The following is a 27638-nucleotide window of genomic DNA, read 5'->3' on the forward strand; positions in this document are numbered from 1 at the left end:
GTTGTCAGGACTTCGTGCTCTCCTAAAGTTGTCCCTGGAATCCTTTTTCCCCTTGTTTACCCAATACAAGGGGAAGCCATCAAGCAACGAAGGGTCTTGGTCGTTCTGGCACACCTTGACAAATTTCCCCTTCCAGTCTTTGTAGGATTGCTGGAAGATGGAGAGGATTGACCTCCCAGCAATTCCATTCAAGCTGACCCAGAGGCGATCTCCGGGATTCTTTGCCTCAAATAGAAAAAGGAAGACATCAACCGAAACCGGAAGCCCCAAGTGCGCGCAAAGGATTTGAAACGCCCTCACGAATGCCCAGCTATTGGGATGGAGCTGGGCAGGGGCGATGTCGAGCTCGGTCCACAGCTCCCTCTCGAAACGAGTGAAAGGAAACCTAAGTTTCACTTTCTTGAACAGCGTGGCGTAGACGAAGCAGAACAACTCGCCGTTGTTCCCCTTATCGTCCGCACAAATTGGTTCTCCAGGAAGGCAAGGCAGCACCGTCACATTGTCATCGTGCTCCTTGTGAAATGAAAGGTTGGGTTGATCCCCTTTCTTCAGACGAAGCACCCCCACCTCAGTATTTATCGACGAGGTTTCCTTCAGTACAGTTGGGGTGGCCCAAGGGTAGAGCTCTTGGTAGTCCCGTGGAGGAAGGGAGACTCCCCCGGCTTGTGGTGGAGTTGCTTGGGTAAGGTTGGAACGAGAAGAGGCAGGCCTCTCAGCCTGTGTGGAAGGAGCACCAGAGGCTCGTGGGGGATTGCGTGTTGGTGGAGGGTTTGTCCCAGGGATAACCCTACGAGTTTTGGGAGGAGGGTTTCGCGATTAGCGGTGGACTTTGTGTGAGCCATCGCAGGAACTGCAAAGGAAAGAAAAGGGAAGAAATGAGGATAGCAAGAGAATGACTCGATTGAGGACAAAGAAGATAGAACGAACGAGTGAGAGTTCACTGGGGTAGACGTTATCAGGAATGAAACTCTAAGTTACGAGAAAAAGAGAAACAACCCACAACGTATGCTCCAGACAGTTAATGGATGATGCAAACCGATTAAAATGCAACAAATATCAGTAGAAGGATTAAAAGAGTTACCTTTGATGATCGGGTAAATGTTGAAGGAAGTTGAAGATTGTGGGAGACGAAAGGTTTCGTAGTTCGCAGAGAGAACGTTAAGAATGCTTGAAGATGAAGAAAGATAATGAAACAGTGAATAGCGCGAAGGGTTTAAGGGTTTCGAACGTTGTAGGAAGCGCAAACGACAATTAAAAACAACCGTTGATGAAGCCACGTGTCGTTTGATTAAAAAGGGGTTGGTGAAGCGTCAGAAAGGCAAAAGAGTACGAACGTACGGAAGTCCGTACAAGGGCCAAGTAGATCGACGATGATTTGACTTCTTATTCTTTTCGCTGGTCAAGTCTCACCTTAAGACTGGGGGCTTGTGTACCGATCAGGTCATCGGGTGTGATGACGTGGCAGCAAGCGACAATATAGGCGTGTTGAACGGGACACCTGGCCGACAGAAGGGAAGTAAATTGGGAAGTCAGTATAGTCGCCGATCGCTGAAGTGGCGTTCTCCGATCTCTAATGTGCGTAACCGGCGGTCACCAGAGTTGCGTCACAGCCGCCGTATGTGAGTACTAGGAGATCAGGTGGTTTACACACCGCCGAAAGGGGCACATCGCTGAACGATCAGGAAAGCTTATTTAAGGTTTCCAAGAGGTACAAGTATGGAAGACGAGTGATATGTTTGTCACGTAGCAGCGGAGGATGAGGTTATCAGATGATCACACCCTAGCCAGAGGTCGGGTCGAGGGAACAGTTTCCCAGAACATGCATGGTGCGCAAGTGAAGCAGATCGTGATGGCGGCATGCGAGACCACGGAGATGGTGCACGTGGTGGCACCCGGTACTCGCCACTTAAGGGGTCGTGCTCCAAGGAAAGTCGTGCACCGAGTTACTCCCTGTATGGATAACTTAGTCGAATGGCAAGAAGAGTAGACGTGACGCTCAAGTTGTGGAAGTTCCAGATGGTGACACGTGTACAGCTGGATGTAAGCCACGCGTCTAGAGGTGTAACCGTCAGGAGAGAGAAAAGGCTCAGGTATATAAGGAACACTTAACAGATTTTTGAGGTACGCTTTCAGAACGCTCAAGTTGTGGAAGCTCCAGATGGTGACACGTGTACAGCTGGATGTGAGCCACGCGTCTAGAGGTGTAACCGTCAGGAGAGAGAAAAGGCTCAGGTATATAAGGAACACTTAACAGATTTTTGAGGTACACTTTCAGAACGCTCAAGTTGTGGAAGCTCCAGATTTTTGAAAGCTGCCAAGCACAAAAGCAAACAAGATTCAAGTGATGAAAGTGAAGAAGAAAACCTTAGCTTGCTTTCTAAAAAGTTTAGTAGATTCTTGAAGAGAAATCGTAACAAAGAAGCCAACAAAGAAAGGTATGGCAACAAGAACTCTAGTGATTTCAATTCTAACAATTATACTTGCTTTGGTTGTGGTGAACAAGGGCATATAAAAATTGATTGCCCAAATAAAGAAAGCAATGAAAAGAAATCAAGCTAAGAAGAACATATATTGCTTGGGATGAAAATAAAGTTTCCTCGTCAAACTCCTCATCAAGTGAAGATGAAAAGGAAAACATATGCTTAATTGCAGAAGGAGATGATGAGTCAAGTAGCTCAAGCAGTGTAAGTTCATGTGCTTCCCTAAGTGCTGAAAATTATAGTAAATTGCTTCAAGCTTTTCAACAAACTCATGAAGAAGCTAACCGATTAGTTCTCTCAAACAACCGATTGAAAGGGTTGAACAACTGGCTTGAAAAGAGGGTTAAAACACTTGAAGAAGAGCTGGAAAAATCAAAAAATGATTTTGAAAAACATTGCAAAAACTCTTCTCATGTGTGTGACTCTCTTGCTTGTGAAAATTGTGAAAATCTTGAAAAGAAAGTTCATTATCTTGTTAGAGCTGTGGATAAACTTACAAAGGGTAAATCCAACTTTAAGAATGTCTTGGCATCTCAAAATTGTGCTTTTGGAAGAGCTGGATTAGGTTTTAATCCACAAAACAAGCAAGATAAGTTTTCAAAGACTTTTTCAAAACTGCCAGGAAAACAACCGATTGTTAAGTCGAAACAACCGGTTGCTACATGCTTTTATTGCATGAAAAGAGGCCATTTAGTCAGATTCTGTAAAATAAGGAAATATTTTGTTCCCAGAGGTTTCATGAAATGAATTCCCAAAGGTTGTGAGGTTTCAAATGACAAAAATAAATCAAAATGGACCCACATTTGTAAGGGGACCAAATCTTTTTGCTTGAATTCATTTTAATGTAGGGATACTAGAGGAACATGAAGCTCTGAGTCATCTGATCAGGTTCCTGGAAGAAAAGGATTGAGACTGGAACTGAATTGAGGGTGTATACCAGTCCAAGCTATTTCAAAAACCAAAAGAAGCATTCTTGATCACAAACAATGACTCATTGAATGGACTTCATAAAAGGATAAAACCTTCCTTATCTTTGCTTTTTAATTACTGATTCATGATTAATTTCTGTTTTTTTCAAATAAGCAATTACATCTGTTTTTGAACCTTTTTCAGTTTATGCTTGAAAATCATATTTTGCTAAACTGTTGTAGAAAAACAACCAATTGTTTCCTCGAAACAACCGATTGTTTCTTCTCTGGCAGCACTGTGAAGAACTTAATTAATTTCTCTATACATTTTGTCTGTTGCAGATCTCAATAATGAAAAGATCTTGAGTCAATAAATCAGTCTTGAAAGCCTGATTTGGTTCTGGAGGAGGTTACAAGATATATTCCATATCTTGGAAATTCAAAAGCCTTTATGTCTAGTCAAAGGTCACATGTGTTGACCATGTGTTTTTCTGCTCTTTTCTGACGTTCTCTGTGCAGAGCTTGGACCAGTTTTCTGTCTTGAAGACTGAAACCCATAATCACCAAAGGATCAAAGAAGGTTTCTGATTTTCTATAAAATCTGTTGCAGCTGTTTTCCTTCACAAAAACAACCAATTGGGTCATCTCTTGCAACATCTCTTTCTCTCCTTGTGTGTGCCTTTGTCTCATTTTGCTGTCATGGATTCCACTCCTCCTACATCCAAGAGGATCAAAATGAGGGTTGTGAGGTCAGGAGGAAGGCTTGAGGGCTGGTTTTCAAGAGATAATGAATTAATTGAGAGGTATCGCTTTGAGACAAGTACAAAAGTGATCAACAATCCAAAAGTTGTCTCCTTTGATTGGTTGAAAAGCCAAAAGCTGGACAATGTGAGAAGGCTTCTCAAGGATCAGTTGCTGAAAAGATTCTTGGAGATGAAGGGGAACATTTATCCAGATTTAATTCGGGTGTTCTACACAAATCTAAAGTTTGAAGGAAACAATCTTGTTTCACATGTTAAAGGTGTAGACATGGAGATTACCCATGATGTATGGGTTGCTGTAACTGGGTTGAAATATGTTGGTCTTAGAATCAATAAAGGAAACATTGGTGTTGTGGAAGATTTCAACAAGATTCAATACTACAAAAGTTGTTTGAAGAATCCACAAGCTCAAGTAAGAACTTGTTCAGTTGGAGGATTGAAGTTAGATGAGCGGGTGTTGGCTCTCATTGTCACTTGGATTCTAACTCCAAGAGGGAGCAACCAATATGTTTTTAACAGAAGAAGATCTTGTCTATATCTACTGCATCATGAAGAAAGTCAAGATCAATTGGATTCATATCATCAAAGAGCATATGCAAAAGTCCATGAGGTTAAGTGACTACCATTATCCCTATGCTGTTTTAATTTCTAAATTTCTAATCTATTTTGAAGTGAATCTTGAAGATGAAACCTTTGAGTTGGTAAAATCAACACAAGAAGTGAACAATGGTTCACTAAGCAAAATGGGTTTCACCAAGATAAATGGAAGATGGGTAAGCAAAGATGGCGATCATGGTGGTTCCTTAAGTGCTGCAGCTACTGACTTTGATGAAGAAGATCAAGATCCTGATATGGATATTCACAATGAAGAACAGCCTGCAACTAACTTTAATGCTGGAACAAGTGTTGGACATCAAGGGCATGGTGGTTCCTCAATGTCTTCTTTTGAAATATACATGGTGGATAGATTTGATGGCTTTGCTGAAAATCAAAGAAATCTCCATCATCTTTATGTTACAAACTTCCAGAACATTGACAACAAATTCTAGAGCATGGACACTCGCTTTCAGACCCTGGATGAACAGATTGAAGTTGTTCAGAACCAGATCTTTGAGTTGCAATATGGCAAGGATGACTGAAGAAAAACAACCGGTTGAATGCCCGAAACAACCGATTGTTTTTGCTCTGTAGAAGTTTTATTGCTCTTTCTTTTTATATTCTGTTTTATCTGGAACAATTTATGTTTTATATCTTCCTATAGTCTATTTGTGAAGACAAATAGGGGGAGAATTTTGTCTTGTGTTGTCTAAAACTCTGCAAACTCTATCTGTTTAAGTGATTTTTAATTCTGCTGTTGTTGCTGATGCTTTATGGTTTGCCTTTTTGGCTGGTTTTCTCTGCTGTAATGGTTATGCAGAATACAAGCTAAATGTGTTATTCTAACCTACTGTTATAGATGTTGTGTATTGCTTAAACTTTGTTTTGCAGAACTGCTTTAGATTCAAACAAGTCCAACATAAGCAACCAGAGATTTATCTTCATCAAATAGGGGGATATTGTTGATCAAGAGTGATCAAAGGCTTTGAAGAATCCAAATCCAAGTGTTTGATGCAAGGCTGGAGTTGCTATTGTGTTTAGGATAGGATCTGGGTAGTTTATTTGTGTAATCCACTCTTTGTTGAATCTAAAGCTAAAGTGTTTTTAAAACCTTTTAAGATTAAACTGTTTTTCGAACTAAGTGAAAAACAACCTGTTGTTTTGTCGAAACAATCGATTGTTTTACTCTTAGGTGTTTTTGAAAAGGTTGAAAACTGTTTTGGTTGGTTGACTTGCTGTCAAACCAAAACAATCGATTTTTTCGTGATTTCAATCGATTGTTTGTTTGAAAATCCTAACAAAATTTTGTTTTGTTAGTTGAGTGTGCTTTAAATGTTTTTTAACTAAATACGTTCCTCTATTAAATGCTTTGACCAATCTTTGAAAGCTATAAATAGTTTGTTTATGTTTTATAAAAAAGAAAAACAAATTTGAGTTTTTCAATTGTGAAAAGATTGCTTTCTAATTTTGAACATTCACATTTCAGCTTTGGTTTTCTCAAGAGAGAGTGGAAAAGGATTACATCTGTATTGATTTCAGATTGTTCTGTAAACAAGTGTAATTCGTTTTGAATACTTTGTAATTTCTAGTGTTCTAAGCCAAGGAGTGTTGTGTGCTCTTGAGGTTGTCAAGATCAACATTCTTGGTGTGTGTTGTGCCAAAGGAAGTGTGTTTCTTGAAGGGTTCAAGGTCACTTCTTTGGTGGTTTGTGTGTAATATGTTATGATTGCTTAGTGGATTGCCTATGAGCTTCTGGGGACTGGATGTAGCTCTTGGTTTAAGAGTGAACCAGTATAAACTGTTTATGTATCTCTTTCTTCCCTTAAACTCATTTAAATTCAGTTGTTATTGTTTTGCTGGTATATACAACCGATTGTTTTTCTGGTGCTTTACTTTTTTGTGCTTTATATCTTGGCTAACTTAATTTCTGATTGAGTTTCATACAAAGGATTTTTTTCTAGCTGAAAAAGTTTTCAAAAACCCCCCTTAAACAATTCACCCCCCCCCCTCTCGTTTAAGGCCATATATTCTTACACTATGGTCACTTAAAACTACCCCTTCATGCACCATCATGTTACGTTTGGAGGGACAATTGGAAGCAATGTGACCAAAACCTAAACATTTAAAGCATTTTCTACTTGAGGTTTTAGTTGGGGATTTAGGAGTGGAAGGTGAGGGTTCTACATTCTCTAGGTTTGTTAATGGACTCTTTAAAATGTGAGGGAAAAGTTGAAGAAGTTTTGTTTTTGTTTTTCCAAGAAGAGTGGTAAAAGCCATCATTATGAGCTTTTTGAAAAGAAGTTTTCTTTGAAATTTGTGATTCTACCTTGATGGCAATGTGAACCAACTTTTCTAAACAGGTATACTAGAGTTCAACCACATCTTCAATATCGCTTCTTAGGCCACTTACAAATCTAGCCATCTTTGATTCCTCACTTTAATGCATGTCAACTTTTATTAAGGTTGTTTCAAGTTCCTTAAAATAAGCATCCACACTTTGTGTACCTTGGTGAAGCCGTTGGCACTTCAACAAAAGTTCTTTCCTATAGTGTGGAGGTACAAATCTAGCGATGCATTCTTTCAAATCCTCCCAAGAGACCATAGTTGGTCTCTTGTTTAAACCAATGTCCATTACAATTTTATGTCGCCATTGCATGGCATAGTCCAAAAATTCTAAGGAGGCTAGATTTACCTTTTGGTTTTCTTGGACCTCATGCACATTAAAAATATGTTCTACCTTAGCCTTCCATCCTAAATAAACATTGGGATCACTTTCCTCACTAGAAATAGGAAATTTTACATATGGTAGAAAAGGCTTTGCCAAATTTTGGCGCCTATCTTCAAAAGGTTGCCTCCTCCATTTGTCTTCTTCCTCGTGGTCACCATAAGAGTGATAACTTCTTGAATCATATCTTTGATGGTGTCGTCTTCTTCTTTGGGGTCTTTCAAGTTGCAATTCTAATCTTTGGAGCCTTTACTCCATTTGCCTCATGGCTTCATCTTTTTGTGCAATAGTCCTTTTGGCCGCCACCAATTCTCCCATAAGAAAAGCTTTTCAGGGAGATTGGGGCTTAGATGATTCACCACTTGAAATATGAGTCATCACAACAAGTAAACAAGAAACACAAGTAACAAACAATTAAAGAAAAGAAGTTATAAATAAGTAAAGCTTGCGGCAAAATGAAACAAAAGCACTCAACCACTCAAGAAAATTTTTCTTCCCTTAACCAAAGTCTTGCTTGTGGTATAAACACTTTTAAGTGAAAAAGGACACAACCTCTACACTTTCTCAAATGTGATTCACCACAAAAGAAGAAAAAACAAACAAGAAAAGCTTAAAACAAGAAAAAGGCTAAACCAAATTCGAAGTAAGAGATACGACAAAACTTGAAAAAATGACAAACAAGAAAAGCACAAAAGAAGACTCTAAGAAACTCACTACACTTTTAACTATAAAACTTTTTTTGTGATCAGAAAAATGCTAAAGCAAAAGGATAAAAAATTCCACAAAGAAGAAAACAATTTTCCAATCAAGTTGAATCCATAGTTTTTGAAAATGATGTGCTATACCAAGTGATAACCAAGATGTCTTTGGAAAACAATCTTTGCTGTTTTTGTTGGTTTGAAAAGTCACTTTTGCTTGCTGTTTTGAAATGTGCGGTATTGTTTTGCTTTGTAAAATAGCTTACAGTTTTTTTTTATACTAATATGACTTATGGCAAAAACTGAGCATAGGTTGCATTATGCAAATTTTCAAGAACTTTCAATTTCAAAAAAAAAATAATTGGTTGGATTCAATATAATTGAACACTTGAAATCATGTGTTTGGAACTTAAATCAACTTCTACTAAAACAAGGACACCTAGAACACTAAGGAACATAAAACTCAAAGGAAAAGACAAGATCAATAGAAGACATAACAAGAAACATATTCAAAAAGAAAAATGCTATGAATATAAAGAAAGGCCAAAAAAATTATGCAAGAAATAAAGTGCTGGAAAATAAAAAGCAAGGAAATAAAGACAAGAATGTAAAGGTACTTGAATTTAAAGACAAGAAAGTAAAGGTACTTGAATTTAAGGACAAGAATTAAAGGTGCTAGAATGTAAAGAAATTGTAAAGTTCCAAATCAACTCAAGCAAATTAACATAAGAACCTAAGCTCTGATAACCACATGATGTGAGTTGATTTCAGTTTCATTTGTATAGTGACACTTTACTTAGATTTGGATTTTAAGACAATTATAGGTGAGAACTTAAGGAAAATCCTCACTGGACATTAACTTAACCAAGTGCTTAAGTAGATGTGAAAGTTCATTTCACAAAGGCAAAGGAAAAACACAATTCAATGGTGAGAGTGATGACAAATATGGTGCTGAAATTTAACAAACACTAGGTGAGCAAGAATATGGACCGAATTGAAAACAAGGAAGCAAAACAATTATCAAGACTAGAAAACCGAATTAACACAATCAAAATGGAATGGATTAATGAAAGAGAATATGAAAGAAGAACTTATGGAAATTGTCCCGACCAGTCCTCGGTCCTCAACCTAGAGGCTGACCTCAGACATCACGCACTGATGCTTGGTAATGGAAGGGGGCCACGTGAGGTGGGCCCCAGGCGCACCTACCAGGGAATTGTTTAGTCCTTGATATTTATATCCTAAGCCCCAATGTTGGAGATCGATATCGAACCCTACCAATAGGGGAAGAAGATCGGACATCAATCGTCAGGACATTGTAGAGGGCCACATAAGGTGGGCCCTAGAGTTTTTTTTTAAAATAACGATTAGAGACAAGAGATATGTGGGAAGCCTAAGTCATGAGGGGTCCATGCACGTAGTGTGTAGACGCATGAAGGCGCAACACGTGTGGATAATCCTAGGGGGCGTTAAGGCCCATTAGAGTTAGGGTTTCCAAGGAAGCTGCATGCATGGCACGTGAATACTTAGGGCACCCACGAAGCAGATGGTGCTAGAGAATAGGTGCACAAGTTGGTACCCATGCGGCCACTCTGTCATTGGTTGCACTCCAGTTAAGGGAAGTTCATGCACTAGATACGCTAAGATTCTATGAATAGCATCGCAAGGACATTCTCCAAGGAACCCTAGTCAAGGGCAACAATGGAAAGGTAAACCCTAGTTTCAACCTATATAAAGGGTGCCAAGAACCCTAGTAAGGTACGCAGTTCCTAAGACTGAAGCTAATATACACACTTGGTGTTTCTTTGCCCTAATACTGACTTGAGTGTTGGAATGCAAACGGCCGCTAGGGCGCCCCTTTGTCTTTGCAGGTGAGAGGTTTCTTGATCAAGAAGGCACGTTTCTCAGGCAAAATCGAAGGGTCGTAGCAGTTGTTAGAGTTAACCGGCGGAGCGAGTCAATCGGCAGGAACATAAATGGAGATAGGATGAGACACGCCACTTCATGGGATGGAATCACCAAGATGAGTGCATGGGAGGCCGCCACTTGAGAGCTTATTTCTCACAAGATAAGACCAATTTAGGAGGAGGTTCACTCACTCACAAATCACACAAAAATTGTGCAGAATTTCTTTACTCTAATTTCAACTTTTGAATACATGAGGTAGGCCTCCCTATTTATAGATTTAGGAGCCTTGGAAAAGAAGAAAAGATGGTATAATGGGAAGGGAGAAGTTTTTTTTTGTTTTATCAGCAAAGAATGAAATTAAATTAGAGGGATACAAAGGGGTATCCCAACCCTTTTACACTTACCAGAACACATTAATAAATAACCAAAATAAAGGAGCACCCAAACAGAGGAAGATACATGTTGTTTACTACGTAAGACTAAAGAACCTTACACCAGTAAACACCTTGGCTCTATTAGCTGCTAAAAGGAAGGCAAACAGCAACCACAAGAAAACCTTCAGGGTTCCCCGAAGGGAATAGGTACCTCCAGTACCATATTAATCTTCCTCTGCGTCTTCCTATAGCTCCATGTTGGGCATTGGTTCCACCCTCTAGGACTTAAATACGTTCTTTACAACAGACAAAACTAAAGTCCACAAAACAAGGAGTAAGAAACTAATAAGATCTTCACGACCAATTCCAAGATTTCACACATCAGAGCACATAGTAACAGCAACTCCCTGTTACTGTTGTTCAACAGTAAGCAGAGTAGAACCTTAGATAACTTAGAGCACCAGTGATTTAGGATATGAACACTGGTGTAGGAGTAGGCCTTCAACCCTGTATTTGGGTAGCTTTGTACCTGCAAAAACTACAAACAACGTTAGCTGAGGACTTCTGTCGTTCTAGCACAAGCTAAACGTACAGAACAACCCCGAAAAAAGATATATACGCCTTGACTTCAACACCACCAACGTGGCACCTTTGGCATAAAACGACATCCTATTATCCTTAGTATAACACAAAAAGAATTCCAGCAGCTCCACACGTAGGATTTCCATCTTACCAACGAAGGTAGTTTACTTTGCACACTTCATGGCTTGGTAAGACCCATGCAAACTCCCCGGGATCCAAAAGTAGTTATTCATTTACCACTTGCTACATCAATAGAGCAATTTGGACTCTCTCTTCCATCCCAAACCACTTGTTTAACAACTTGGGAAAAGATGCTTTTGTGGATAGAGTTTACTATGACTAGGTTCAAAAGTAGGTGCCCCTCAACACCTCAAGGCAATATTTTTAAACCCTGTTCCAACATCCTTACGTTTTGTAACCTTAGGACCATGCTGACCTCTCTACACAAACTGTTTCCAGCTGCCACTCCACCATACCCCCCTAACTTGTTTAACATCGGTGGGCAGCAAGCCTATAACCCAGAAAACTCAGTTTACTTATCCCGACCATTCCAAGAGCCTGCAGATGATATTGTGACTGTTGATCCCGAAAAAAAACACTTACAGATGTAGAGTATAAACAAGGCAGCAAACCATCCCATGAAACCCCCTAGCTCTCCTAAAAATACCTAACCACCACACTCTAATTAAACACCTTGTCAGCACCTACAACCCACCCTCATACCACCTTCGGACCACCTTCGGAAGCCACAACTCGCACCAGCAAACATGTAGGACATCTTCAACCTCAACCACCTGATTTGGGATGTAATTTAATATAAAAACCCCAGCCCAAGATCCCCACTCGCATCCTCCTTCATCTGGACTAGGATACCCGCAATAATATGCCCAACAGACTTATAGACAGAGACAAATCACATACCTCTGTACTGTGAGTATGAATTCTAACCATTGCACACCAAACGAAACGACATGAGATAACCCACAACCTCCTAGCAACAGTTGACCCTCACTGGACTACACCATCCAAACGAACCACTCACCACCGCAACGACCTATTTCTTCGCAAACCCTCCCCCTAGAACCCACCCCCTTCATGAAACTCGGGGAATAGCAATGCCAACTAGACCACCCACTCACACGACAGCAAGGAGGCACTGGTACGGGTTCAAAATCCAGTCAAAGAAGGCATACGAGAAACCAGCTACCTTATGTTTTAACCACAGCCAGGACTGTAATTGAGCACTTTGAAGAATTTCTTCAGCGTCGGGGATCCCTTCCTTAAACACCACCAGGTTCCGCTGTTTCCAAATGTAGCTGACAATTGCCGCCCACACACCTAACCAAACCTGATTTTGTTTATTAGTGAGATGAATTAAGTGGAAATTCTCCATATGGTTCTTAATACCCCTGTTTTGGGCCCCCGAAATGCCGATCCAACGGAAACACCTTGACCAAACATGTTGTACAATAAAACAGTCCAGGAAGAGGTGTTGAGAGGATTCTTCTAACATGTTGCAAAGCACGCATAGGGTTGAATTTACCAACACACCGCTCCTGTTCAAGTTGACTCTAGTTGGAATTCTATCCAAGAGTATTCTCCAAGCGGTGACAAGCACTTTCGGCATGGCTTTTGCTTGCCATAAACTACAAAAAAACCTTTTCCTTTATACCGGAGTGTTGATGGTTAGCCATGATTGAGTAAGCTGACTTAACCGAAAATATACCTTTCGGGTCCCCCCTCCAGAGAAGATGGTCCTCTGCTTCCTCACACAAAGTCCCCATATTCAACATAGAGAGAAAATCTGATTCCTTACTATACTCCCATTCGAACCTTTCTCTTCTCCAAGACAGTTCCCACTGCCACCTGTCCTCTTCTCAACACCCTGCCTCTCTCACTAACTTGCCTTGATCATAGGACAAGGAAAAAAGTCTGGGATATAGTGTTTTCAAGCTAGTAAAACATAACCACACGTCCCATTGCCTATTTTCCACATAGTGGCCTTTTTAAACCATCCTTCTTCCGCCCCGTCACCCCCTATCTTGGCAAGATCCCTCCACCACCAAGATTGGTACTTTAGATTAACCTGATTTACATCTGATTCAGAGTTGTATTTAGAGTTTAGGATTTCTTTCCATTTACCCCCCTCGCCAGACATAAGTCGCCATTTCCATTTTGCCAAAAGAGTAGAGTTAAAGTTCCTTATCTCCTTCACACCTAGGCCTCATTCCTCTAAGGGCTTACAAACATTGTCCCAACTAACCCAGAAGATCGACTTGTTCTGTCTACCCCAATCCCAGAGAAATTTCCTTTGAATGCTACTGATTTTATTACACACTACTACCGGGGCTTTGAAAATGGAGAGATAGAACAAAGGAATGGCTGTGAATACAGATTTTAATAAACAAATTCGACCTGCCATAGATAAAAATCTCCCTTTCCATGAACTAAGTTTGGCTTCCAATTTCCTTACTACCGGTTCCCAAAACAATTTCTTCCTTGGGTTTCCTCCTACTTCAACCCCCAAATATTGGAAGGGAATCCTCATAGTATTACAATTCAAGGTTTTTGCATATGTATTCAGGACGAAACTATCCACTCCAATACCTGCCAGCTTGGACTTGTGGAAGTTGACTTTAAGCTAGAGGCCAATTCGTAACACCGAAGAATGGCTTTGATAGCAAAAATATTATCAAAGGAATCCTCACACATGAAGAGTGTGTCATCTGCAAACTGTAAAAGACAACATTCGATACTATTCCTTCCCACCTTAACTCCCCTAAGCAGATCCATTCTCAGAGTTTGTCTCACCATCCCTGTTAAACCTTTAGCCACCACTAGAAACAAGAAGGGAGCCAAAGGGTCACCCTGTCTCAAACCCCTAGTTGGTTTGAATTCCTCAAAGGGGCTTCCATTAACCAGTACAGATACAGATGATGAAATCAGACACCCTTTGATCCATACTAACCATCTATCATGAAAACCCAACCTCCGCAACATATCAAGCAAGAAGCTCCACCTTACAGAATCATACGCCTTTTCAAAGTCCACCTTTAAGCATACCCCACTCTTCTTCTTCCTCTTAATGTCCTTGAGTACTTCGTTTGCCATAACAACACTGTCCATAAGCCTCTATCACTTAGAAAAGCTGACTGACACTCGTCAATGATCAATGGCATAATTTTCTTCATACGGCTTGAGAGGATTTTGGTAACAATCTTGTATATTACTTCAACTAGTGAAATGGGTCTGAATTGGTCAAGCAAAGAAGGGTCCCTTACCTTGGGTACAAGAGCAATGGAAGACGCATTACACCCTTTTGGGAAAGACCCTGTAGCATGGAAGAAATGTACAGCAGCCATAATGTCAGTTTTAATCACATCCCAACAATGCTGGATGAAATTAAAGTTGAAGTCGTCTGGGCCTGGGCTTTTTGACCCTCCACACTGCCAAACAGCCTCCTTTACTTCTTCCTCGGAGAAGCTAACGATCATATTTCAACTCACCTCTAGAGGCAGATATTTGAACTCTACTGACCCCAGATTTACACCCACTTCCTGTGTAGCCATGAACCTCTTTTCGAACAACATCTTTGCTTCCCTACGCACAATCTGCAGATCCTCACACCATTGGGAATCCACCTCCACCCCTTTGATCTCGTTTTTAAGTCTTCTCCATCTAATGGCACTATGGAAAAATTTCGAATTCATGTCTCCATGCTTGGTCCAGTTCACTCTTGCTTTTTGCCTATATATAGAATCAAGTTTTTTGTCAACCAACCCCAGTTGACTAAGTAACTCCATCCTTCTCATCCTCCCAGCTTCCTTTAAACCTTCAATGTCGTCCTTACCATCCAGCTCCTCAATTTCGGATATGATACGCCTCTTGTTTGATTCCACACAGCCAAAAACATTATGTTCCACTCTTTAAGCTCTGCCTTCAATAATTTGAGCTTATCTTTGAAGATGGACATACTATTACCTTGCACCTCAAAGGATTCCCATTTGTGCTTCACCATAGCCCTGAAACCAGGTTCCTTAAGCCACACATCAAGGGACCTAAACGGTTTAGGACCCCAGTCTTTAATACACAATTTCAAGACCAGAGCACAGTGGTCTGATACTGTTCTAGGTAGTGAATATTGCTTGGACGCTGGCCATATCTGAAGCCATTCTTCAGAGACAAGGAACCTATTTAATTTGCTTTTTGCTGTACCATTAGCCTTGTACCAAGTGTACTTCTTACCTACACAGGGGATGTCCAACAGAGCATTATTGTCAATGAACTTGTTAAAACCATCCATCTCCTTCTTTTGGCTTGAGCAACCTCTAATCCCTTTCCTTTCTTCCTCCCTTCGAACAACATTGAAATCACCACACACGACCCAAGCCACGTTGACATGAGATTGCTTGAGTACCGTCAAAGCTTCCCACTGCTCAACCTTGTCCTTTAAATTGCAACCTGCATAAACATTCACTACCACACACTGGCGTTTTGCTTTAAGGTGATACCCAACAATTGCAATAAAGCCAGTACCTATAATATGGCTGCCATAAGAGAAGGCTTCTTTGTGCCACATTGTTACTAAGCTCCCTGTCGCATTTACTCCAGCGTTAAACACCCAACCAATGTTACAATCCCCTCATAACGAAAAACATCTGGCCTCTGTAAATGATGACGATTTCGTTTCCTGCAAGCAAAGAAATTCGGCACCCTCCTTTGACACAATGTGATTCAGATATCTTGCTTTGACCCCCCCTCCCAACCCTCTGATGTTGAGGTTGACTATTATCATAACAACTTCGTTGACCCTCCCACCCGAGACCCCTTTTTGATCTCGTTTTCCCTTGCCTCCATACAATCCAGTTCCCCAACAACATTCCCTACATCCCCTAAGCATTGCATGCCTAGGTTTTTCCCAAAGTCCCAAATTTTAACAGATTCTACAGCCTTCACTTCATTCTTAATCCGATTATTACACAAGTTGATGTTAGTGGACGATTCTGCAGAAGAGCATTGACTTAACCTGGCAGAAGATTTTGCACCTTGGTGAGAGGATCCAACACCTCCATTTGATCTCCATTTCGGTTGTGCGATTGGCTGACCATGATCCTGCAACCTACGCAAAACTGGAGAAGTTTTACTGACCATTTCCACCCGAACAGATTCCTTTGAACCACCATTTGGTCCTTCTACATTCTCCTCCTTACTCCACCTGGATTTTCCACTAGATTGTGGATCTGAGCTACCCGAAGAAGAGCCCTCATCCTCACTACATTCATGGACCGCATGACATGGATGCACACCGGAAACAGAATCCAACGGTGACCTCTCTCCTAGGTGTTCGTCGTGACCAGCCTCCGTCACACATAAGTTGAATGAAGGAGAAGATGACCTGGCAACGGACCTGTCCGTTGTACATGGTTGTCTGGCTGCTTTCCCATTACTAACCATGATTGGGCCCTCCACACTTGCTCTTTTACTAGACTCACCTCTGTTTTCTCCTTGGGACAACCCTTGCTTAGGCCCAATAGAAATTGAGTTACACACCTGAACCCCTTCTAAGAGGTTAAACAAAGATTGTTGAATTACCTTACATGCATCTTTGACTTGGTTTGCAGCAAATAAAGCTACTCCTCCTTCAGAAATACCATGCACACGCTTTACCTCATTTGTGAAAGGAAAATCACTTTTGACCCGACACCCCTTGTCACTATGAGCCCTTTCCTCCAAAAGCTTCCGCTTTGACTCCGCTTAAAAATGGTTTTGTTCTTCCACCTCGGAAACCGCCTTCCGCCATAAATCACCGTGATTAGATATAACATCTCCCTCGATGGACCTCCTAGAGAGAAAAGTTTCCTCCACCATAGTTTCCGTGGAGGAGACACTATCGGACGAAGCTAAGTGGTCTTGGGAGCACCAGCATTCTCCTCTCTCTTGGGTGAAAACCTCTTCTACTATGGTCACATTATACATTTTGCCATTTATCCTGAGACTCTTCATCATTTCTGCTTTACAAGATTTTAGCAGCCGCACTTGCAGCCGAGCGTACTCCAGATTCTCCCACATCAGGGTAGTTACGTCGACTTCTACCAAGGAGGCTACTTCACTTACTACTTTCGAAAAACAATCTTTATTCCATAGTGGTAGAGGGAGGCCATAGCACCTAACCCAGACTATTTTGTGACCTGCAACATACGACTCGGACCAAGGTTCCAAGGAAACAAACAAGGAGTCGAACCAATCATGGTTTAGTTTGATGATTTCTTCCAACCGCTCACTGTTTGTTTGGTGTTAAGAGTATCAGGTTATCTCCCATAAATCTCAATTTGACCCTGCTCATACCCCCTTTGACAAACTCTTCCCTCAGAGTTTCAAAAGAGACGTCTGGGGACATCCTTCCAACTGCACTGGTAACCAGCCAAGGCGGGGTATTAGATGTTGTTTCAAAAACTGGCCCTTTCCAAATACCCTGGGCTGGATTACGAACCTCTTTTGCATAAGGGAGTTTAGGATTTAGGTTATTGCCCCTATAATAAGCTCTATTAGTGTTTTCACACCTAGTCCCCCTAACGTTCTGTTCCCTCTTACCCCTTGGTCTGCTGGTATGACTATAGTCCTTGCTAGCGTATCTTGTCTTCTCATACTTCTGCTCCATCACAACTCTCCTATACTTTGGAAGATTGACATGTAGTTTAAAGCTTCCAATAAAAATCCCGTCTAACTGTTTCTCCAAACTAGCTTCATTTAGGACCGGGAAAAATCTCACGAATCCGAACCTCCTTCCCCACTTGTTCAAAGGCCTTGAGATAAAGACCTCTTTCACTCTGGCCCATTTATGGAAGATTCTAAACATATCATACTCCCCATGACTGTCTGGGAAGTTTGAAAAGAAATATGTACATGAATGCTCTGCCCAGAATTTCTTTGTCTAAAGAGTTGCCTTAGGGCCTACCACGTTACTACGAAGTTCTCCTTCCCTTTTCCTTTTCCATCGCCCCTGCTCCCTCTCCCTTTCCCTCATTCGTGTATAATCAATACTATCGATTAGGCAAGTGACAAGTTAATCCACTCCATTGAAAACTATTGTCTTTATGGGAAAAGGAGAAGTGGTGCGGTTTTAGGTTTGGACTCTGGTTAAAACCGCACCATCCTACACATTCTAGAAGCTACGATTTCCTTTCTACCCTAATGGACTTTTTATGGCTCATTGTTATGTCTTCATCTCCTAATTATGTTATTTAAACCTACTCTATGGAAATTACAAATAGAGAGACCAATTGATACTCAACTCCCATATTTTGTGCTCTGCTCCTTGTAATCCTCTGAGGTATGGGTGTTGAGGTCATGGTTTGGGCTTGGTCTTCATCATGGGTAGGCGCCCTCTCTCCTTGGATCTCATCATCAAGGCTTCATAAATGGCTTCACCAAACATATTTAGTTCAGACACTTAAAATGTCCAACAAAATTGACCAAAAAAAATGTCTAGATTTATTAAAACTAGTTGTTGTGGTGTTTATCTAAAATTTCAATGTCATTATTCAGCTAATTAATCATATTTTAAGTGATCTACTGTAGTTTCAATCTTAGGTTCTATCTTTGTGTTCCAACTTTTATTTCAGTACTTTAATTTCAGTTTGTCATATTATTTACTCTTTTGGTGTTTGTCAATATCAATTCCTTTTGAAGTAATTCAATTTTTTGTTGCCTTTTTAATCTTGTTTGACCTCTACTTGGAGTGTTGGAAAATATTTGGTGTTTCGGAGCTATGTTTTGGGTGAATAATAGTCACTAAAAAAAGTAGAGCAGCTAAACATTGAAGGTTGAATATTCTAAGGAGAGCAAGGCAAAGGAAGAAGAATCATAATTTTCCCAAAGTTCAATATGGTCCCTACTTCATACAACACATCAATATATTGTACAACCACACATAAATTTATATTTTCAAACATATTAGAACATCTAAAAAATAATTTACATACGTAGAACATACATTCTTGCTTAGCAAGTGTTAGACTCACCCAATGGCCAAGCCTTGGGGTCAAATTCGCCCAGCGACCAAACCACTAAAACCAAATTTAACCAGTGAGTATAGCTCGTCCAGTGCCAAATGCTATCGAGTTTTAATTCTCCACTTTTCATCTAGCTAGAACATTGTTTGCCTAGTGACCAAACCACTGGGACCAAATTCTCCTAGGGAGAGTTGTTCACCAAGCAACCAATGCTCTCGGATTTTCTAAATTACGAATTTTGCCCAACAAGTTTGCATAATTTTGCATTACCTGCAAAATTCTAAAACTAGTTTAGGTGCCTCAAAATAGGGTTTTTAGATCCTTTCTTACTAGTTTAAGAAAACTATAATCCTAACTTGAATCACTTGATCTTAATTTAAAATTCTACAAACACTTAGGTACTTTTAGACTCAATTTAAATAGTTCAAACCAACCAACTTTCACATTAAATAGTAAGATATCATAATAGAATTATACTTCAATCAATAATACTACAATTTCTTCAATTTATTTAATTCATTTAATTCATTTTCAACAGACTGAATAAATACACTAAGACATACTCCACTAACATCAAACATCCAACTATTTCGTATCACTTATCAATTCAAAACACATCTATTTCACTCAAATGTTCAATCCCTATAAGAAATTCCAACAAAGTGACCAAGTTAATTCATATTCAAATTTTTGAACTTAAGGTACTATTAAAAGGTAAAACTAGCTTCCCTTACATGATTGAACGACGGAGTACCTTCCAACACCTAAAAGATGCATAAATGATCTAACCTGCATTAGAAAGCCCTAGTCAATTATCAAACCACATCACTAGGACCTTAAACTAACAAAGACTAGTCAAATACCTTGCATGCAAGACACATGTATCTAGATACATAGAAAGATGCAAAATTGATCCAAAGGAAATATGAGCAAAATTAAACTTACTCTAATAAAATATTTGATTAGGACAATTTTACTTTATTTATTGTCAAGAGTTAAAAGATGATTTCTGATCATCAATCTGATAGGGGATAAATTTAAATTTCTAGAGAGAGAAGAGATAAAAAAGAGAAGAAAAAGTATTTCTAGAAAGACGGTATAGTTATTTTAAAATAAAATCTTCTATTTATATAAAATTGTCATTTAATAATAAAATATTTAGATGTTACTTTTATTTTAAAGCTATTTTCTAGATGTTTATAAAAAGTTACAAAATCGTAATATAAAAGATAATAAATTTCAAAATTAAAATAGAAAATGATATTTTTAACTGTGAGCGGTTAGATTACACATAATAAAATTAACTACAACAAAAAGATAATATATTTTGTTGAGAATAATATCTTTTAGTTTTATTATGTAACCTTTAATCATTAGGGATCGAGTATTTTTGTGAGTGTTAAATTATAACATTTAAAACTTTTAAACAAAAATCATATTAATCTTTATCTTATAGTGAAAACCTACCTCATACTATATAAAACACTAATAATTTCAGTATTAATTTTCTGAACACTTGCGCTTGATTTAAAACCATGTGAATATTTTATGCAAATCAAAACTCCTTCTCTGACCATCCACACATTTGAGCACGTGGATAAAATGTTTCATTTAACATTTTTTTTATCGGCAATACCTAGAATTCTAAGCAAAAACGATTCAACGACTGGTGAAGAGAAAAGTCAACTATAACAGGAGACGAATCTTTAGACTTGAGGAATTAAAATTAGTAAAAACGATTTTCACACAGTTGCATCTTCGTCAATCGCTAATATTATTTAGTTTTTATTTTATTTTATTTTAGAATAAACAAATTTAGTTTACTTTCAGTGGTGCTGCTTTTCTTTAGTGTAGCCCATGGTTGCAGTAAACAAAATTATTGTACGTCAAAATATCAAGTAGTGGAATTGTTTTTGTAAGTATGATACTGATTCAATAAAAAAATCACACCAATAGTTTATTGTACTAATATTTAATGTACTAATAATAATAATATATTGTTTCGTCCGGTTGATCTGGGACGTCTTCGTGCGCGGCCTCAACCGTCAGCTAGGGACTCCTTCCCACTGGTTACCTGTGTAATCCTACAAAGAAGGACAAAGGGCGCCCTAGCGGCCGTTTGCACTCCGACGCTCAAGTCAGCCAGCAAGAAACACCAAAAACTATGCACCTCTGTATCGGAGCACCGTGTATGGCACTCTGAAGGTGGTAAAAAGGAAACTGTGTCTAGTGTATATTTCTCCTTCTAGCAAAAATCTTTCCCTAGTCCCTTGTGCGTAACCTCAAGGCTCGAGCAAGCAACTAAAGAGTTTCTGGGAAATTTGCCAAAAGTTTGAATGCTACCCCGCATTCAAAGCACCTTAAAGCGCATTTAATTATAAAACGTAGCGCATTTAATTAGCGCATTTAGTTATAAAACGTAGCGCATTTAAGACGTTAAAAACGCTTGGGAGCCTTTATAGTACCTTAAATGCTCGAAACGGAAACTGTATTAAATGGCTTTAATTACCTGGCACCTGGCTAAATGGCGTTTCTATTCTGACTTGGCTGCTGTACACGTGGAGGGCCTCACAGCGCCATGACCCCATCTGGGGGCGTTTCTTCGTGTGAGTCCTCCTGCTTGGGAGTGCTACTGCGCAAGGGGTGACTTTTTGGGTGCCAACTCACGCCCCCAATCATCTAGTCACTCACTTTGAGAGCGTATCTGCCTCCCTCTCGTACCCTGCACCCGGCTACCCTGGGCGTGACCCTCCTCTTGAGTTGTATCTGTCCCAAAGGCGTCTCTGGGGCGGCAGGGGTACTTCACGAGTCAGGCTGCCCTACACTAGTGCTATCACTATGGCCTTGAAGCCACCTTTCTCTTCACCTTATTACTACCCCGGATTATCGGGACCGGACGCCTTCCCACGGTGTCGCTCCCTCCATGGTCTTTCCTACCCATGGGTATCGGGGAACCACACTGTGATTGCCTTGCTTTAGTGATATTTGATCTTGGCGACGCCCTGGCTGGGCAACGCCTTAACTGGGCGATGCCTTAACTAGGCGACGCCTTGACCTTGGCGACGCTTCCTCTTGGCGACGCTGGCACTTGGCGACGCCTGCGCTTGGCGTCACCCCCACCTGGGCGACGCCTTATGTTGACTTTGGCCTCGACGCTGACTTTGACCTTGACTTCGTCAACGCTCGGGTACGGGACGGTACATATATATATATATAAAAGATACTTTTCTATACTATCAACACTATCTATTTTATTAGTTATCTAAATTATAATGTTTCTATAGACTTGTAATGTATATATTATTAATTTGATTTTCACTAGATAAAATTTATATCAGTGAAGATTATTACCTAATTCAAATCTATTTTTTTTAATATGTAGTTTTTATGCACTAGTACAAATTACTTCATTAACGACACCCTTTAAAGACGGTTTGGAAACAACCATCGTAATAAGCGAGGCAGTGGCAGTTCCGTAACTTTTTTGAATTTCTTTTGCCTTTTTAACGATGGTGTGACAGTTCCTTTTTAACATCGTAATAAGCGAGGTAGGCCATTGTGCCACACGCGCTGTGCGCCATCACCGCGCCAGTGCCGTCGAGCTCCGCCAACGCGACTGCGCACCCCGCGCCCCTTTCCCACTGTGCCAGCACTGCCTTCTTGTTGTCCCGTTCGTTGACAAAGTTCTCGCTCGTACGCGAGAGGTTTTTTTTTCAGTTTCGTTTCACTTTTGATGTTAGTATATTTTTATTTATTATTTAATTATATATTAAATATTATTAACTATATTTTCAAAGTGTTTGTTTTGAGTTAGATATTGATTTTATATAATGAACGCACTGAGTCTGAGTCCGAGGGTGTCCGACCTTCGACAATCTGAATTTATTTTTTTATGATTAGATATTGTTTCTATATATTAAGCTAATTGATTGTGAGTCCGGAGGTGTCCGACCTTCGACAATTTTGATTTAGTTTTTAATGATTATATATTGTTTTGACATATTGAACGCACTGGTTCTGAGTCCGGAGGTGTCCGACTTTTGGCAATTTTGATTAATTTTTTAATGATTACATATTGAACGCATTGGTTCTGAGTTTGCACTGTTCTTAGTTTAGCAGTTCTATGGATCGGAGTTGGATTAATACACCACGAATAAGTGATGCTTACAAAAAAGGGGTGGAAGAATTCATACAATTCGCAGAACATAATGTCGTTAGTTGTAATAATGGAGTAAGAATAAGGTGTCCTTGTGTCAATTGTTTGAATGGAAGGATATATTGTGTTCAATAGTGTCAAAGTTCAAGAGGGGGGGGGGGGGGGGGGTGAATTGAGCTTTTAAAACTTTCACGCAAATTCAGATTTTATTACAGTACACAGAAAATAAATCGATTTATTTAGCAATGAACAGATTTATTTTTACACTGTTTATGTATTAAAATCGTTTATATCAGTTAAGTAATTCTTGATTTTAAGCAGATTAATTCTCAAGATACACACACATTGATTTTAGAGATGAAACTATGAAAAGCAAAATCAGTGAACTTCAACTTCTAAAGCAAGTGATAAATGTTCAATTACTAGCTTGACAATTAATTGGGTAACCTTCCACAATCAAACGGTTCCAGTTGTATTCAACAGTTCATATACCTTTTTAAAAGAACCAAATAGGTTTTCCAGAAATCAAGAACAGAACGAACAAGCTCAGAAAGAACAGATTTATTTTTAGTTGAACAGATTCAATTTTTGACAGATTAACCGATAAAGCAATAAAAGAGTGCAGGGATGAAGAGAGATTGAATACACAACGATTATACTGGTTCACTCAAATGAGCTACATCCAGTCTCACCTAATCCAAGGTGAAATCCACTAAACAAACGTATCAAACACAATTACACAGCCACTGTTCTTGAACCCTACAAGAAACTTGGCACACTAGCTGGAAAACACTATTCCAGCACACACACTCTTCAAGAAACACTATCAAGAAGAGTTCACAACCACACTTTACAAGAAATTGAAGTATGAAACGAAAACACCTGATAGAGAATGCAGAAATTTGCCTTAGACCAGTAGAACAGATTGCTAACATGGTGACAACACCTCTAAACAAGCCTTAGAACCAACCAAGAACGACCACACTTTGTGATTTGGAAAATCTTTCAAGAACACATGCTAATCCTCTGAAAATCCTTATTTCTCTGTTGTAAACTTGTTTCCTCAATTATTTGAACAACTTTTAAACGCAAGAACAACCTCTCCTTTTATAGAAAAAACATCTTATAACAGATTTTCAAAAAACAGTTAAAGCTGTTATAAAAAGAATAGATTGAAAATAAAATGAACAGATTTATTTTCAAAGGCAGTTAGAGAATCTGTTATGGGAAGGAGACTTATCAAAACCCTTGGTGCAAGGATAAACCGTGAAAAGCCTTTTAAGAGAACCAAGGCACCAGACTTAAAAATAATTTATTCATTTACAGAAGAATAGATTTATTTTCAAAACGATAACAGAAACTTCTTAACAAGTGAAACACAGTCGTTTTGATGGAATGAAGATTTAGTTAAAATACTTGATGCACAAAACATGATTTTCAAAAACACTTAATCAAGGCATCAACTTAAGAAAAGAATTCATTCATTTAGAAAAGAACAGATTCATTTTTTTTATGTAGTAAGGATATTTTGCAAAACATGTGAAAAACAATTTCATAAAACTTGTGTTTGCTCTTATCACATGGTCAGGGGTTAAGAGGTGAGTTACCTAGCAAAAAGCTTACTCTAAACAACCTCTAAACTATACCTAATACATTCTTAAAGCAAATGTAAATACCAATGAAATTTACACAAATGGCTTTGTGAAACACATGTCTTGAAGGGGCAGCAACCATCTTCAACAGGATATTGAGTGTTTTCGAAATTAGAGAACATATCTTATGTGATGGATTTTTGAAAATTTATACAACATTGACGTGGCATGGTGACTTGTTAGACTTGCCAAGTATGCGCGGAGCTTCGGAGGGAGTTCATTTCTCAATGGATGATAGATTAGAAGACATGATTCGTGATGTGGGAGTAGAATCTTTTGCTAATGCAATTTTCGAAAATATGTCTAATGATGCAGAGACTCCTTTGTATCCTGGTTCAACTAACTTCACACAATTATCAGCAGTGTTAAGGTTGATGAATTTGAAGGCAATGAATGGATAGATCGACAAAAGCTTTACAGAATTTCTCGAATTGGTTAATGTACCGCCCTGGAAGTCGGAAGTGATGACGTGGCAACAAGCTACAGAGTAGGCGTGTGGATAAGGCGCCAGAGTGGCAGAAGGGAAGGAAGTCGGGTGGTTCGTGTAATCGCCAGTTATTAAGTTGGCGTGCTCCGATCTTCAAAATACCAGGCGATCGCCCAGTTGAAGATGAAGTCGCCAGATGTGAACTCAGGCGACCAAGTGATTGGAGATCGCCAGAACAAAGCACATCGCCGAAGGTAAAGGTGGTACAGATTACGAAGGCGGCCGGCGAGACCACAGGGAAGGTGTACGAGAGCACCCTAACTCGCCCGTTCCAGTAAAGATCGCACTCTTAAGATAGCTATGCACTGGGCAGAACCATGCATAAGTAACTTAGCCAAAAGGAGAGTCAGAAGCAGCGCCCAAGTCAATGAGGCTCCAGATGATGGCACGTGTACGACTGGATGCGAGCCACGTGTCCAGGTCTGTAACTGCCAAGAGAGAGAAAGTGACCAAGTATATAAGAGTTCTCAACGAACTTTCTGAGGTACGCACGTTCAGATTACACTCTTTACGCTTGCGAGTTCTAGAGCTTACTGTGAGAGAGAACATTGCACGGTTCCTTGAGATTTCTTGAGTGTTCTTGCTCGTAGTATTTGGTGGTTCTGTCACTGACTTGGGCGTAGGAGTGCGATCGGCCGCAGTGGCGCCGCTCTGTTCTTTTGCAGGTTCTTGAGGTGGATCTCGAAGAGGAACGGAAGCTTGAAGCGGTGCACACGTCGATCCTTTGACGAGGCAGTTTCCAGCGTTCTGGTCAACAGGCAGGATCATCAGGCGCCCACCGTGGGGCCGTGTAAAACTTGCTCCCATCCACAGCGTGAGTTCTTGGAGGTTTTCGAAGTTTCTGCGTGGAAGTGTGCTGGTGCAACCATCGTTCGCTGTTTGTTTGAGATTTGTTCGGTGAATTCGCGTTTTATCCCGTTCGTTGGGGTTCTCGATCGGTGAAGTGAGGTTTTCCTGCTGTTTACGCGTGATTTGTTCGGTGGAGTCGAGTTCTTTCGATCGTCTGGTTATCCGCGAGAAAACCGGTGGTTTCTGGTGGAGTTGTAAGTTTGTTGGAAGGTTTGCGGTGTTTTTGAGTTTTCTTGCGGAGTTTTGCACAGTTTTTCCGATTGATCGTTGAGTCGATCGTAGCTGAAGTAAGTGTCGTTCGCTGCATTCTGTGATTCGCTGAGTTTCATGAGAAAAATGAGAAGCAATCGTTCAAGTCCAGTTGCGCCCGTCGCTGCTGAAGGCGCCGCCGCCATGACCATGGCGCAGATGGCAGATATGATGCGTTCGTTGCAGGCAACTGTGGAAGCCTCGCGCATAGAACAGGCGAGAATGCACGAGGACCTGGTCGCCTCTCGCGCTAGGAATGAGGAGCTCAGCAAGGTGACTGAGGAGTTGCGTCAAGCCCTTCAGGAGCAGCAGGGGCGTTCTTCTGCTGAAGAGGTTGCGCCGTCGTCGCCACCTCGTGTTTTTCCCTTGCCTTTTGTTCAGGCGATTACTGACACGCCTATTCCCGTGAGTGTGGTTCCTGTTAAGGCTGTTTTCACCGACGTGGAGGATCCTGAAGCTCATCTCACCACGTTCCATACGCAGATGATGTTGTCAGGGGGATCAGATGCCGTGTACTGCAAGATGTTCGTTAGCACGCTCCAGGGAACGGCGCTGGAATGGTTTGTGAGCCTGCCTAACGGTCACGTAACCAGTTTTCAACAGTTCTGGAAGATTTTCGTCGAGCAGTACATCGTGAATAAGGCACCGCCCAGGGTGTCTTATGATTTGTTTGATATAAGGCAATATCAGGGAGAATCCCTCATAGACTACCTGAATCGCTTTGGGGCGCAGATGGTCAGATCGCCGGCCAAAGATGAAGAAATGCTGGTCTATGCATTCAAGAAGGGCGTGCTGCCGGGACCATTCTGCGAGGCGTTGATCAGGGCACACCCCGCCACGTTTGCTGAGGTTAGGCGACTTGCAGTGGCTCACATCGCTGACGAGAGTGAGGTCGCCGAGAAGAGAGAGAGCGTGGCTCCCGCTAGGCCACGCGCCCAGACCAGGATCCAGCCGCAAAGGGTGCTGGAAACAGCAGCGGCGGCCAGGAAGGACCAGAGGACTCGCCATCCTTATGATAGGAGGAACAAGGGGAGGGGCCAGGGACGCCAGCAACCAGCACGCCGGGAATACAATCGCCCGCCTAAGCACAAGTTTGTTATGGGATTGGCGGATCTGATCGCCATTCCCAATATATCTGCTAGGTTGAAAGCGCCTGAGAAGGTGGGCGACAAGGTGCTGGGACCAAAGCCAGACGCCTGG

The 27638-nt window shown here is 40.6% G+C and overlaps 1 protein-coding gene across 1 annotated transcript; it reads right to left on the reverse strand.

Moving 5' to 3' along the window:
- Positions 1-13613: 13613 nt before the first annotated feature.
- Positions 13614-15612, reverse strand: LOC137829141 (uncharacterized). The gene is made up of 4 exons (XM_068635935.1): positions 15022-15612; positions 14540-14917; positions 14315-14364; positions 13614-14151 (listed from the first exon to the last, which is right to left on the reverse strand). Exons 1-4 carry the CDS (start codon positions 15610-15612, stop codon positions 13614-13616), a joined length of 1557 nt encoding a protein of 518 aa, XP_068492036.1.
- Between the last annotated feature and the right edge of the window lie 12026 nt (positions 15613-27638).

This window comes from Phaseolus vulgaris, chromosome 7, assembly GCF_000499845.2.
Source record: "Phaseolus vulgaris cultivar G19833 chromosome 7, P. vulgaris v2.0, whole genome shotgun sequence".
Classification (NCBI taxonomy): domain Eukaryota; kingdom Viridiplantae; phylum Streptophyta; class Magnoliopsida; order Fabales; family Fabaceae; genus Phaseolus; species Phaseolus vulgaris.

Excerpts from the sequence above, each read along its gene's own strand:
- LOC137829141 (XM_068635935.1), bottom strand. The coding sequence starts at position 15,612 with ATGTGGCACAAAGAAGCCTTCTCTTATGGCAGCCATATTATAGGTACT. Across the intron at positions 14,365-14,539 it reads TCAAATATCTGCCTCTAGAG|GGTCTTTCCCAAAAGGGTGT; the intron begins GTGAGTTGAAAT and ends TCCATGCTACAG. Across the intron at positions 14,152-14,314 it reads CCATTGCTCTTGTACCCAAG|TGTTGTTATGGCAAACGAAG; the intron begins GTAAGGGACCCT and ends GCTTATGGACAG.